General features: G+C 41.6%; 1 protein-coding gene across 1 annotated transcript; it reads right to left on the reverse strand.

The window, feature by feature from the left end:
• Positions 1-5,915: 5,915 nt before the first annotated feature.
• Positions 5,916-10,830, reverse strand: prph2a (peripherin 2a (retinal degeneration, slow)). The gene is made up of 3 exons (XM_061095380.1): positions 10,250-10,830; positions 8,537-8,783; positions 5,916-6,116 (listed from the first exon to the last, which is right to left on the reverse strand). The coding sequence occupies exons 1-3, from the start codon at positions 10,828-10,830 to the stop codon at positions 5,916-5,918; spliced, it is 1,029 nt and encodes a 342-aa protein (XP_060951363.1).
• Between the last annotated feature and the right edge of the window lie 1,697 nt (positions 10,831-12,527).

Genomic DNA, 12,527 nt, shown 5'->3' on the forward strand with positions numbered 1-12,527 from the left:
TTAGGTTAGTAGCTATGGTAATAGTGAAAGTGAGTCTCCGGGAGATGAATGTATACGTCAATGTAATGTCCTCTGAAGTCATGGAGTTTTGTGTGTGTGTGTGTGTGTGTGTGTCTGCCTGTGTGCTGTACCTAAGTTGAATTCATTTTTGATCATTTCCATTTTCACTCACTTTATAACCCATCAGATGGAAATATTGTTGTTGTCACTGCACCACATCTGCTCGTGCACGGCCCCGGCGCCGCAGCTGTATGATCTTAAAACAAGAATCATAAACACCTCCCATCAGACTGAGGCTCGGGTCGGGGGGGCTGGGAGGTCAGAGAGGCCCCATGGTCTCCGTGTGAAGTCACTCCTAACAAGTCTTGTTTGAAAGTCGCAGAGTTCAAACAAAACAACCCCAAAACGGGACTGGGCGACTACAAAGAGACGCAAAACTGCTACAAATAGATTTTGAATGGCTACAAAGACTCACAACTATAACAACAAGATGCAAAGGAGCCACAAAGTCTCACAAAATAACCAGGAGGAGATATTAAACCACTGCAAAGAAACACGAGTCAACCACAGAGGGATTCTAACAAAATTCAAACAGCCACCAAAAGACACAAAATGACTGTTAAGGTGCCAGAAAGAGAAAAACAGGAACAGAACTGCAACCAGCAGACACAAAACACACATCAGAGAAACACACAACAACCACAAAGAGATGTGAAACCTGCGAGGGTGAAACAAAACCATCCAAACGAGACACAAAATGACAAACAGAATGATTCATAACTGCAAACACGACCACAACCAGAGGCACAACTATGACAAACAAACACAAAACACAACAGAAGAAACATAACTTTGTTTAGTGTCATTGCTCATAAGGAGACGTTTGAAGATGTCAACTAGTCACAGATATGTTGAACTACTAGAGTCAACAAAAACAATCCCAAAGAGACACAAAAAACAAACACAACAACACACAAAATGACTTTAAATACATTAGGGACACCAATAAGTAATAAATGAAGCTGTTTAAATGAACTTTAGCACAATCATTAAAATGCTGGTTACACATTAATGCATCAATAATTACAATAATACAACTAAAAGGAGTAATTCTACATCATGCAACTTTTACTGATGATATTTTAAAAGTAAAATATATTGATGACATTTTTATTTCCAAGTCAGATCTCAAATAACACACTTTGACTTGTGAAGGAGGATTTCATGGTGTCGCGTTGATCTTTTCTTCTCAACACAACATTTACACAACGAGAACTCCTCCTGTTCACTTTGCACTTTAGTGGACGAGCGTCCTGAAATAATAAGACAAGCTCGTCCTCACAGGGCGGCTGCTGCTGCTGCTGCTGAAGGCACAGATAGGTGCTAGGATCTAAAGTTAACCCGCTGTAAATCACACACACATGTGCACACTCACACACGCACACACACACAGACTCACACAAGACAATATGCATGCCTTGACTTCAGCCTTTTGTTGGTCACAGCCGGCCTCCCACCTGGTTTCTCTCCTCTGTCCACTGTTATAGACAAAGTCATACTAAACTTATGATTGTGGGATGCAGAGATCGAGAGTGTGTGTGTGTGTGTGTGTGTGTGTATGTGTGTGTGAGTCTGAGCTGCAGGAATTGTAACGGGGCAGCAGTGTTGGTAATGGCTGGTCAGCTGGTATGGCGAGTATTCAGGGCGGGGGTAGTGCATTGTCCTCTCATAGCTCCAACAATGCCCCTCTGAGCAGGCCACACATCTACCAGTCACGGGCCTCCCTCTCTCGCTCTCGGCCCCTGTCTCTGCTTTTCTTTCTGTCTGCCATATTTATTCAGCCCACAGCCGAGTGTAAAGTGAGATGTGAGTCGTGGCAGCGCTCATGACCTTTTGGCTCCCACCTCAAGGTCGACCGGTAACCTCAGTTCATGTCAGAGCACCTGTCACTCACAGGCTCACCGTGAAGACGCCACACTTTTGCGTGTTCATTATCAGCCGGAATAATTCATCCCGCCCCTCATGTAGTCATCAATGCAGTTTCTTTGTGCATAAGTAATGAGCGTTAGTCACATTCCGCACGCATTGTTTTTTAATTAATCGCGTAATGTTCTCCATTCACACGTCTTTTTACCCATAAAGACTCCAAAAAATTCCCTCTAGTACTGTAAAAGTCATGTGATTAATCAATTTGTCAATCAACAGATTCATAATTTTGAATTTTAATTAAAGAAGATGACGCTTTCATTGGAGTTTTAGTACTCAATTTGTAATTATTCTAAATTAAGAATATTTTAGGCTTAATAAATCTCTAATAATAGTCAAACAATAAATCAATTAATGATTAACGATGTATATTTGTATTGATTGTTTCAGTTACAATTACTTGTGTTTAGTTATTATAGGAAGATTCTGAAGCTCCTCGTCAGAGTCAATAAAACGCTTTCTGTTTGTGTGTCTGCATGCATCACAACACATGAATCTACAGTATTGTGTGTTTCTTTTCATATTTTGATGACGACTTAGTCATAAATATCCTTTGAAGGTTTTTCCAATGGGGAGAACACCCCTGTTACATTATCGACGGTGGAAAGACGCCCTCCTATGGACGCGTAGTGTAACTGCAGGTGATCAGACGTCAGTGGTCCGATGTTATGATGCACGTCACAGAGTTTGCCAAAGGCCCAGAGGAAGTTTGGAAGATGTTTGGAGTCTAAATAGATTCCATCTGCAGAAAGTAAAAGTTGAGCTGTGAGCAGAGGGAGTGTCACAGAGAGTTTAGAAGAGAACCAGCTGAGGATCAGGGTGAGGCAGACGGAAAAGGGGAATTTGCATTTGGAGAATAAAGTTAAAATGTCCAGAAAACAACAATACTATATCAGAGGTTTGTTATTTAATTTTGTTAATTAAGAATAAGGTCATAATGTTGATAATGAACTTGAAATACAAAGATTAAAGTGTAAGTTCTAGGAGAATATCAAACATCTAAAGTTGTTCCTTAGTGTTTTATATAAAAGGATAATTCCAGATCTTTTTAGTGTGATAATCAGTGACTGGACGTTGAACAGATTTAGCAAGAGACTCATTCAGCTGTCGGTTGCTCAACATTTCAACTTCATTCCCAAAATACCAGAAAAAATACCAGAAATCTTCCTCTGACTTAGTTCTGCTTTCTTCTTAAAATACCAAAAAAAAAAAAAAACTTGCTCTTTTGCTTTTGTCACTATGTTTGGCCCTGATGTTCTTCCATACTAACCTCACATAGGATGATTCCAGTGGAAGATGTTCCAGTAGATTCACACACACTCTGTTTCCTGCAGTTACCAACAGAGAGCAGCAGAATGCAGTGGACACACAGGAGGACGCCTGCAGCTTATTAGTGTCTCTTCAGTTTGGGAGTTGTCTCTATGGAAGCAGCTGTGTGTATATATACACAAGTAAAAGTATGTGGTTTACAAAGTATCATACAGTACCTAATTAAAGTCCTGTTATATGTTATTGTATAGTACTCGCTGTCTTGTTTTTGATAACATTATCAACTTAAATGTGAAAGTCTATGATAATCATATTATATTACAGGTAGTAATAGTGAGTACTTCTACTTTGGAAACTACTCTGCTTTATTTTAATGCAGGACTTTTCACTTGTATTAAAGTACTTTTATTTCAGCAAAGGATCTGAAGATTTTGTGAAATCGATCTTAAGTCTTTATTTCAAATCAGTTTGTTCCCTGACAGGCTTCTTCCTCCTGCTCTGATCTTTACTTTCTCCTGTCTGTGTGTCTGTCTGTCTGTCTCTCTGTCTCTGTGACGTGAGTCCTGCAGTAGGACATCACCTGCTCACCTGGCTGAGGGGCTCATGCTAATCTAAAGCCGATTAACCTTCTTATCTGCTCAGCGCCGGTTATGTGCTTTGGTCCAACAAAAATACCGCTGGGAGTTTGGCCTCTTTACCGCTCCCACTGACTCTGTGCAGCTTCACCCGCCCACATCATCTGCCTCCTGAGCCACTTTGACTTTGACGTGACGGCTCCTTATTCCTCATTTCTGCAGAACATGTGGATCTAGATGTTTTAATCTTTTGATCTAGACTGTGCTTCGGAAGAATATAAAAACTGGGCCTTTTGGTTGCTTTTGATCAAAATTACTTGAAATCTCTGAGGTCAAAGATCATTTAACGGCGGAAATTCAATTCCAGTGAAACTTAAACCCAGAAAAAGTCACTTAGAAATACAACACATGCACTATTTAGTTTGTATAGCCCCCTTCACCAAGCACAACACACACAGACACACAGACACGCACACACACACATACGTCCTTACACTGGACATGTGAAGAGTCATCCCATGTCCATGTGAAAGCAGTAATGCCTTAATTGTCCTCATCCTATTGACTTAATCAGGAACCCTGCGGCCCTCACAGCACGCCTCCCGCTCCACCTCAAGGTCGAGACACCATGACGTCATCATTCCAGTGTCAGATCACATCTCTAAAATCCTTTATTCATGTACACAGTCAGCAGGATCTCTGCTCTACACAGACAAAGAAAAACCATTTGGAAAAGAGAAACTTTACATGGGTTTAAATAAAAGGTTTAGCTTAATTAGGTTGTGATTTTTTAAAAAAGTTAAATTTTTTTTATCATCATTTCTACACTATGTACAAAGACAGCAACCCGGTTGTTAGAATATACATACATATGTGTCAATATACAGAGAGTAAAAGCACAGGGGCTGCGTCAGAGAGGGTGTGAGATTACAGGACAGGGGGCGAAGAGCCAAGATTTAGCTGCCAATTTGAGTCGTCCTCCGCGGGTTCGGAGTTTCCCCTGCCGCTCTCTGAAGCTCGCCTCCTGACGCCCATCCCTCCCTCTTCCACCGCTGCGCCTAAACATCCACGCAAAACTCACACCGATTCCTTCAATTTAGAATTTGACTCCGTCTCAGGAGCTTCTCCAGTCGCCATCGTGGACGGACGTGGGCTGGAGGGTTTGTCTTGCGTGTTTCAGCTACACGCCAAAAACGCAACAGACCCGTCAATGAGAATAACACGCCGCGTTTCTTTGGGCTGGAAATATCTTCCATCTCGACCTCTGACTTCGTGACAGGGGCAGGCTGCCTGGCAACCACCATCCCCAACAAACTGTCCAACAACCATCCAAAGGAGATATTACTTCCGTATTAGAGCCCGACAGATTTATCAGTCAATTTGGTAGATTTGAGTATTTCACAAACATATCGGTGTCTGCGTTTATGTCTGCTGACGTGAAAACTTATATTTTTCAGGATAATGCAGAAAGGTTGTGCATTCATGTTCTGGAATTTTTTTTTCAAGTTCTATATATTTGGTTGCAGTTGTCAAATATCATGTCTCAATTACATTTTGAGTGTGATTATGGCATCTTCATTTCCTTTTTAAGTATATTGGGAGCTATATATCAGGGTTGGGGTTTTTTTACTCCCTAAAATCAATATCTGCCTAAAATATTAATATCGGTCGGGCTCTAATGTCGCTCTCACCTCACACAATGTTCATATTAACTTGACTTGTTCATTTGCACCTTTTTTTTTGTGGAAAAACAATAAATCCAAATCCACAGAACATCAGACACCAAAACTGAAAACATCTTAAAAAGATTGCTGTGAAGCAAAAGACAGAGCTTGCTTAATTTGGGGGGAAAAATCAAAAACACAACTTGATCTACTCGTGATCTCCCTCTATGTTTGGATATACAGTATTTTTTATTAATGCCAGTCCATTTGTAAAGGAGTCCGTTTAAAAGGAGTTCAAAGCCAAATGTGTGTGTGGGTAGTGTCTATATAATAATAAATGTTGGTAGAAAAAAAATCTCACACGTCCCCTCGCTCTCCTCTTCCGGTGGGAGTGGTGTCAGTTTTTGCAGGAGGGGTTCGCTCAGCTTTCCGCTGCTGCGTCGCCGCCCTCGTCCACCTTGCCCCCTTTGCCCATGGCCTTCATGTTGGCCATGATGTCGCTGAACGTCTCCTTCACCGTCTTCTCCAGGACCCAGCCCTCGCTCTCGCTCTCCGGGTCCTCGGGGTTGACCAGGGTGGACAGGGAGGTGTTGACGTACTGCAGGCCCACAGTCACAGCAACCTGCAGAGGACATCAGATAGATTCACACTTGGGCCTTTAGGAATCATGGGTCTCTCCTCATTTATCTCTCTGATTATTCATACGTTTCAAAGATATATTGTTTTATTCTATTTAATTTAGTTTTTCAGTTACTTATTTTTCTCTGAATTGTTTTAAATTTAAAATATTTTATTATTCGTATCATGTCTTTAACTGATCACATTTATCGTTTTATTATTATATCCTTATTTACCCGCGTCAGTGTTTCTTCAGTTTACATTAAAATGGGCGAAGATATCGTTTTTAATGCTTTTATTCTGTAAAGCACTTTGCGTGACATTCTTTTTAAGAAAAGTGCTTTAAAGATAGAGTTGAACTAATTGATTCACAAAACGCAGGTTATACATTTGAGTTACTAATTGTTTGCACATGTTTCTATTCATATGTGAAGTGAGTTTATATATTTATTTGTATATTTCAGATTTCTTGAAGTTGTCTACAGCCTGAAAGCCTCATCAATAAGAAGGTTAAAAGTCAGATCAGGAGAGCAGGCTCCAGGAAGTGGGTCTGTGCTTATGACTGATCACTCCATCTCAGAGTCGGCTAGTCCGTCTGTTGATCATCTTCCATACATCACCTCATTCCACATTTCTGCAGCACTTCTGGTACATTGGCTTTATGTAAACTGTCCTATTTAACGTCTGCATGGGATGATACACGAACTGGAACTTATCAACAACAACAACAACAACAACAACAACAACAACAACAACAGCAGATGTTGTCAGTGACAGCTGCAGGGAGCAGAGAGGCCGTTTGGCTGCTGCAGAATAACAGGTTAGGTAGAAAGTATCAGGTGAGCGGCTGTCGTTAAGCTGCACATCCATACGTGGCAGAGGAATGGAAGAGGGTAACCTGAGAGTAGGGCAGGAGGAACCGCAGTCAGGTAAAGAGGATAAGAGTTGTTTGGGAAGGAGATGCTGTAAGTGGATAGAGAAGACAGCGGGGGGTGGATCGTGGAGAAGGGAAGAAAGGAGGGAGGAGATGGGCGACGCCGCTGCCAACTGGGTCGAGGCTTTACATGAATGTTCTCAGGCTCTTCTCCTCACTTCTCGCTGCTAAGTCCTCAAAGTCCTCGACTGACTCCTGAGCTCTGCCCGGAATTTGATTGGAAAACACCCAGTCTACTTCAAACTGTTTGGATTCTTGTTGTTTGCAGACTGATGCTGGTGTTTCCACATGTATCTGCTGAACGGGGAAAGTTTCCATATGCTCGTCTTCAACTTTGAAGGCTATCTCGTTCTTATTTGTGATATCCTAAGTAAACATAAAGCGAGATGTGGAAACATAGATTTTTACATGAAGGTGGAGACTTGTGCGGTCAGTAGATTCTCTTTCAGCACCGCACGAGGAAAACATTTACATTAATGCAGTTTCTTGGGAGCTTTGATGTTAAATGGTCCAGAATTGTCCAGAAATGTCAGATAAAGGTGGTAAATCTAAAGTTTGGATTTGGATTGAAGTAGGATATATGGTATCATTAAGACTTCCATAAAATAAAGTTCTTAAGTTTTTTAAAAGCTGATGTTTTTCTATTTAAATGGAGCCATGCAATTGTTCACAACAGAAGGATAAACCTATTGTCTATATTGTTCATTTTTGGTGGATAAAATCTATCACAGAAATTTAGAAGTTAACCAGACGTGCATTTTCAAAAACATCCACATAGTCATCATGTATTTTCTCTTGTATAACAAGAAGTTCATTTTCAAAAGTGGATTAATTTCTCTCAATATTATTTCCTTTGCCTGTTGGATTTAACTGAACTTTTAGTTCAAGTGTTTTCTGCTCTCCAGGTATAGGGGGCAGCACCGAGCCCACAAAGTGTTTTCAAACTGTATTTTGCATTTGTTCAAGAGAGAAAATACTTTAAGTATCAAGACTAACTGGTTGGTTTGATAAAAATTCCTCTGGTGGATTTCCCCACTTCTGAGAGATGGCTTTTCTTAGAACTCCTCCAAACTTGTAAACTCTGGCTGATGCTTGTTTTAAGTTTCATTTCTCATAGTTATGAGCATTACACAAACAACTCCCCGACAGATTCTGAGGAAAGTTAGTAGGAGGATGCTGTGTGGATCAGGGAGGAACCCATTTTCACTTTCTTTAACATTGTGACATACGCCGTTTATTTAGTATAGTAGTTTAGTAAGTATATATAGTAGACTGATATTTATGACTATGTACAATTTGGTGTGGCTTGTCGCTATTTGGCCTTGGGGAGGTATGAACTCTCTTGTTTCATGTGCAGTGGGCGATCTAGATGATCTCCTGAAATGTATGCTGGTGCAGTCAAACTACTTCTTTAACTAAACAGTTTGAAGTCACAATGAATATTATCACATTTGCATGAATTCTTGTGTTTGTGCTTCTGTGGGTCTGACCTCCAGCATAGTGATCAGCAGCACCAAGGCTCCGATGGTGTTCATCAAGCCGCCGTAGTAGGACAGCAGGGCGTCACGGCAGCCGCGCTTCCACACGTTGAGCTCCTCGGTGTAGTGGTCGTAGCTGTAGTAGGCAGAGTTGTTGGTCATCTGACCCTGGATGCAGGGTCTCGGGGAGCTGGGGTTACAGCAGCTGAACGGGACTCCGTCCATCAGGTACTGGCCGTCCACATTGCTGCTGATGCGGCTGAGAGGAAGGAGGCAGTGTCATGTTATTATGATGGGCTGGAGGTGGTCGTGAGATCGGATTAGAGGTCAGGAGCTTATTATATTGTTGTGTGAAATAAGGTGTTGTGTAAGTTACATGAAGTATATTTAGAGGGGTCAAGTTCGATTTATTTTCAACCAAAAATAAGCAAGCTGCTTCACTTCTCGGCCATAGAAAGTGGTGTTATTGTACTTTACAATAAAATACCACATATTCTTACCACAAAAATAAAGAGCCTTTTATCAAATATATTAAACTCACAAAGCCAGGCTCTGATGAAGTGATTTGCATTACTTATTTTGTATTCAGTCCATCAAGAAGGCCTACATATCACAGATTACAACTACTTGAATTTGAATTAAAGGGTCTCTTTATCGTTCAGAGCAAATAAATGTTCCCTGGCTGATTGTGTGAAAGTGTGCTACTTCAGTCAGTGCTTAATATAGATCTCAGCTGTGATTGAAAGTTGTAGGGCAATGGAAAGACGAGTGTGATTGGATCACAAAGACTTGAGACGGTTTGATATGGATCAGTGATTTCTTGGAAGATTAAAGCCGAAAATAGTTTCACATTTAAGACTTCGGTCGATCAACACCAGAAAAGGTATAGGCATGCTGGATAGGAATTCATTTAAATGGATGATTTGAAAAACTTGAGTCAAAAGGAAAAGACCAAGGCATTAAACTCGAGAACTTAAAATCACCTAATAACAAAGGCCTCCACAAGCATAATAAGTGCCACCAATCACGGCCTCTTTATAATCAGGTAGCCACTTTTAATACTGATTTTAAAATCCCAGCCAAAACTGTGTTATTTTAGACGTTGTTGTCCCTGGAGCGTTTCCAGGTCCCCCGCTGATTAAACAGGACACTGATTCTTGAAGGACATATAGAAGTAATCCTGGAGATTAAGCACTAATTATGTGCCAATGCGCAAAACCGCCCTCGTCACAGCTGTCCTTGCTAAGAAAAGCGGTTTTTGTTGCTGAAATCGACTAATCAATCATCAAATGTCAACACAAAAAAGTTGCCACGCTTCACTGCATTGAAACAATCACTTTATAATCCAACTCTTGCCTTTCAGGTCGTTTTCTGCAGCTAATCACCAAAGCCCCTCCCCTTGTCTTTATCCATAAAACTGCCTAGTAACCTCCTCTGCCCTCCCAGGCCCCAAAGCCACGGCCCAGTTGCTGTCACCATTTCTGAGGCGGTAATCCCAAGTGGAGGAAAGTGAATAATACACCTGCCCTGACCTACCTTCACCTCCAATCCACTTATACTGAACTCTTAACTTTGCACAGGAGCACTGCACCTTCAGCAACCGCCCTCTTGATGCTCAAAGGTTCAATGACAATCTCTCTGAGCTGAGGAGTCATTTCACTGTCACGTCACATATCAACGATCTTTACAGGTTATTATGAAGGATTGTGAATCTCTGTCACTTACTCTTTGACTTCCTTTGCGCTGAAGTCCAGGTAGCGGTTGCTGACCCACTGAATCTCGAACCAATCTCTGTATTGGTCGTTTCCGCAGCAACGAAACTCCATCTGCATCAGGTCCAGGGTCCTTTTCATGTAACAGCGGCCCGGTGTGTCGGTGTCCTTGTAGAACTTCATGCCGTTCTTCAGCCCCTCGGCCAGGGTGAACTGCAGAGGGATCTTCATCAAGAAGCACAGCACGGTCGTCACCAGCAGCAGACCGTTCAGGACCACGCACGCCACCAGGAAGGGCTTCAACATGGGCTTCCACTTTACGAACTTGGAAGGGTCCAGGGAGTCGTAGCAGACCTTTCCTCCAAAGGCATTGATGCCGCACGTTATTAGACCCATAACTATGAGCAGGTTGGGTAGGAAGTGGCTCTCGTTGTTGTCCATGAGTTCCGAGCGTTTTCTCAGCTCGATCTTAAAGAACAGGCCCATGCTGAACACCAGCACGCCGGCCATGACAGCAAACCAGTACATGAACCAGACAGTCTGAGCGAGCTTCACTCGCTTTTTCAGATCGAACTTGACCAACATCAGAGCCATTGTTCAATCCGAGGTGTGTCCTTGCCTATGCAGAAAAAGAGGAGTCAAACGACGATGTAGATCAGCTGGAACTCCCGAGTTTAAACTTCGCCACTCAGTTTGGATAAACGCTCTAGACGGTGCCAACCTGTTAGTCCTGGCTTCCCTGTCTCTTGGTTGTCAGGGTCTCCTCTGGCTGGTCCGGCAGGAAGCAGAATCAGCTCAGGCGGTAATCCATCCCACAGCCAAGGAGCAGAGAGGAACAACCCTGGACGATCCCAGTAGAGCACAGGAGCGTTATTTCTTCAAAGCTGTCTCCTCTGCCATGGTGACGGAATCCTCAAACTTCACAAAGCTTTGTTTTCAGCAATTTTTACCAAGTTTTCCTTCCTTGACACACGGGCGAGGCTAATCGCGATGTTCCCTTCTCTCTGAGAGGCGGTAGATTGCCGAGGATTCTCATGATTAAACTCGAAGTTGCAGTACGTCATGGTAAGCCCCTGTAAGTAGCCTGATCCAATTAAGAGAAATCCCTCCACACAAGATGAGCCCGGTAGTAAGCCGCTATCAGGGGCCATAATTGGTTTGAGCTTTTCACGTGGTCATAGTTGCCTTGATTGAACGCACTAGTGGCTGTTGAGGGCGTCAGCTGGAGCTCTGACAAGGGCCACTTACATGAAAGTGACGCTATTAATGGTGCGTTCCCTTTCACAGGTATTGGTCGACCAGTTCAAGAGACCGGTCGTCTTCCCAGTGGAGCGAAGAGGCTGAGTTAATAAAGCCCCAGTTACCCATTCACAGACCCACAAGAGATTTTATGATAACAAATCAAACCCTCTCTGTCTATATGTGAAGAATTCAGTCATAAACTCAAATCTGACACTAGCTTCATAGATAAAAACATGTGGTCACACATTAATAGATATTAGAGCATATAAGAAAGATACTGATCTGATCAAAACGTATTAATGTATTGAAGTTATTTACATTGTCTCAGTAATGGACTTTACTTGTTGTCTTGTTTTGGTCATTACTGTCGACACTGTGTCTGGCACAAACAGGAGCCAGATTTGTTCGCTGATCAGAGTCAAGGCTTTTCCCCGGAGTGTTTTGACTTGGACTTCACCGTGACCGAACACCAGAGTTGCTTACTGCAGCAGTTCTTCTGTGACTCCAAGCCCTCAATATACTGCATATTTACAGATCTTTAAAAACTGTATCTTTAAAATTATGTGTTATGATTTCTTCCTTTTAAAACAGATAAATCTGCTCACAAATGTTCATGGCTGAAGGAAACCCTGAACATTTTTAAAAAAAGAAATTTGATATTTTTCTTTTTTAAAATACTTGATATCTTCAAGTTAACATCAACACCCATTAAGAATTTGTTGGCAGTATGTAAACATGTAATACGCAGTTTCAAACAAGCCATATTGTAGTTGTATGCAGATAAAAGGATTTTAAGTGAATTAATATTCAGTGTTGTTAACATTAAATTCTCCTATGAAGACATATTTTATATCATTAAATTAATCAAAACTTACATATCCTCACAACTTCACTATAGTGTGTAAAAATACCTTCATTACATGTTTAAATTCTGCTTACAAATGCTTAATAGGCTGCAGTGAAAGTAAAACGTAATTTTTATTGATATATAGTTTAGGTTAAAAATTGTTGCTGAAGAAATGTTGTTTATTGTTGTTGATTTACTTGCC

This window comes from Limanda limanda, chromosome 21 (genome assembly GCF_963576545.1).
Source record: "Limanda limanda chromosome 21, fLimLim1.1, whole genome shotgun sequence".
Lineage (NCBI taxonomy): Eukaryota > Metazoa > Chordata > Actinopteri > Pleuronectiformes > Pleuronectidae > Limanda > Limanda limanda.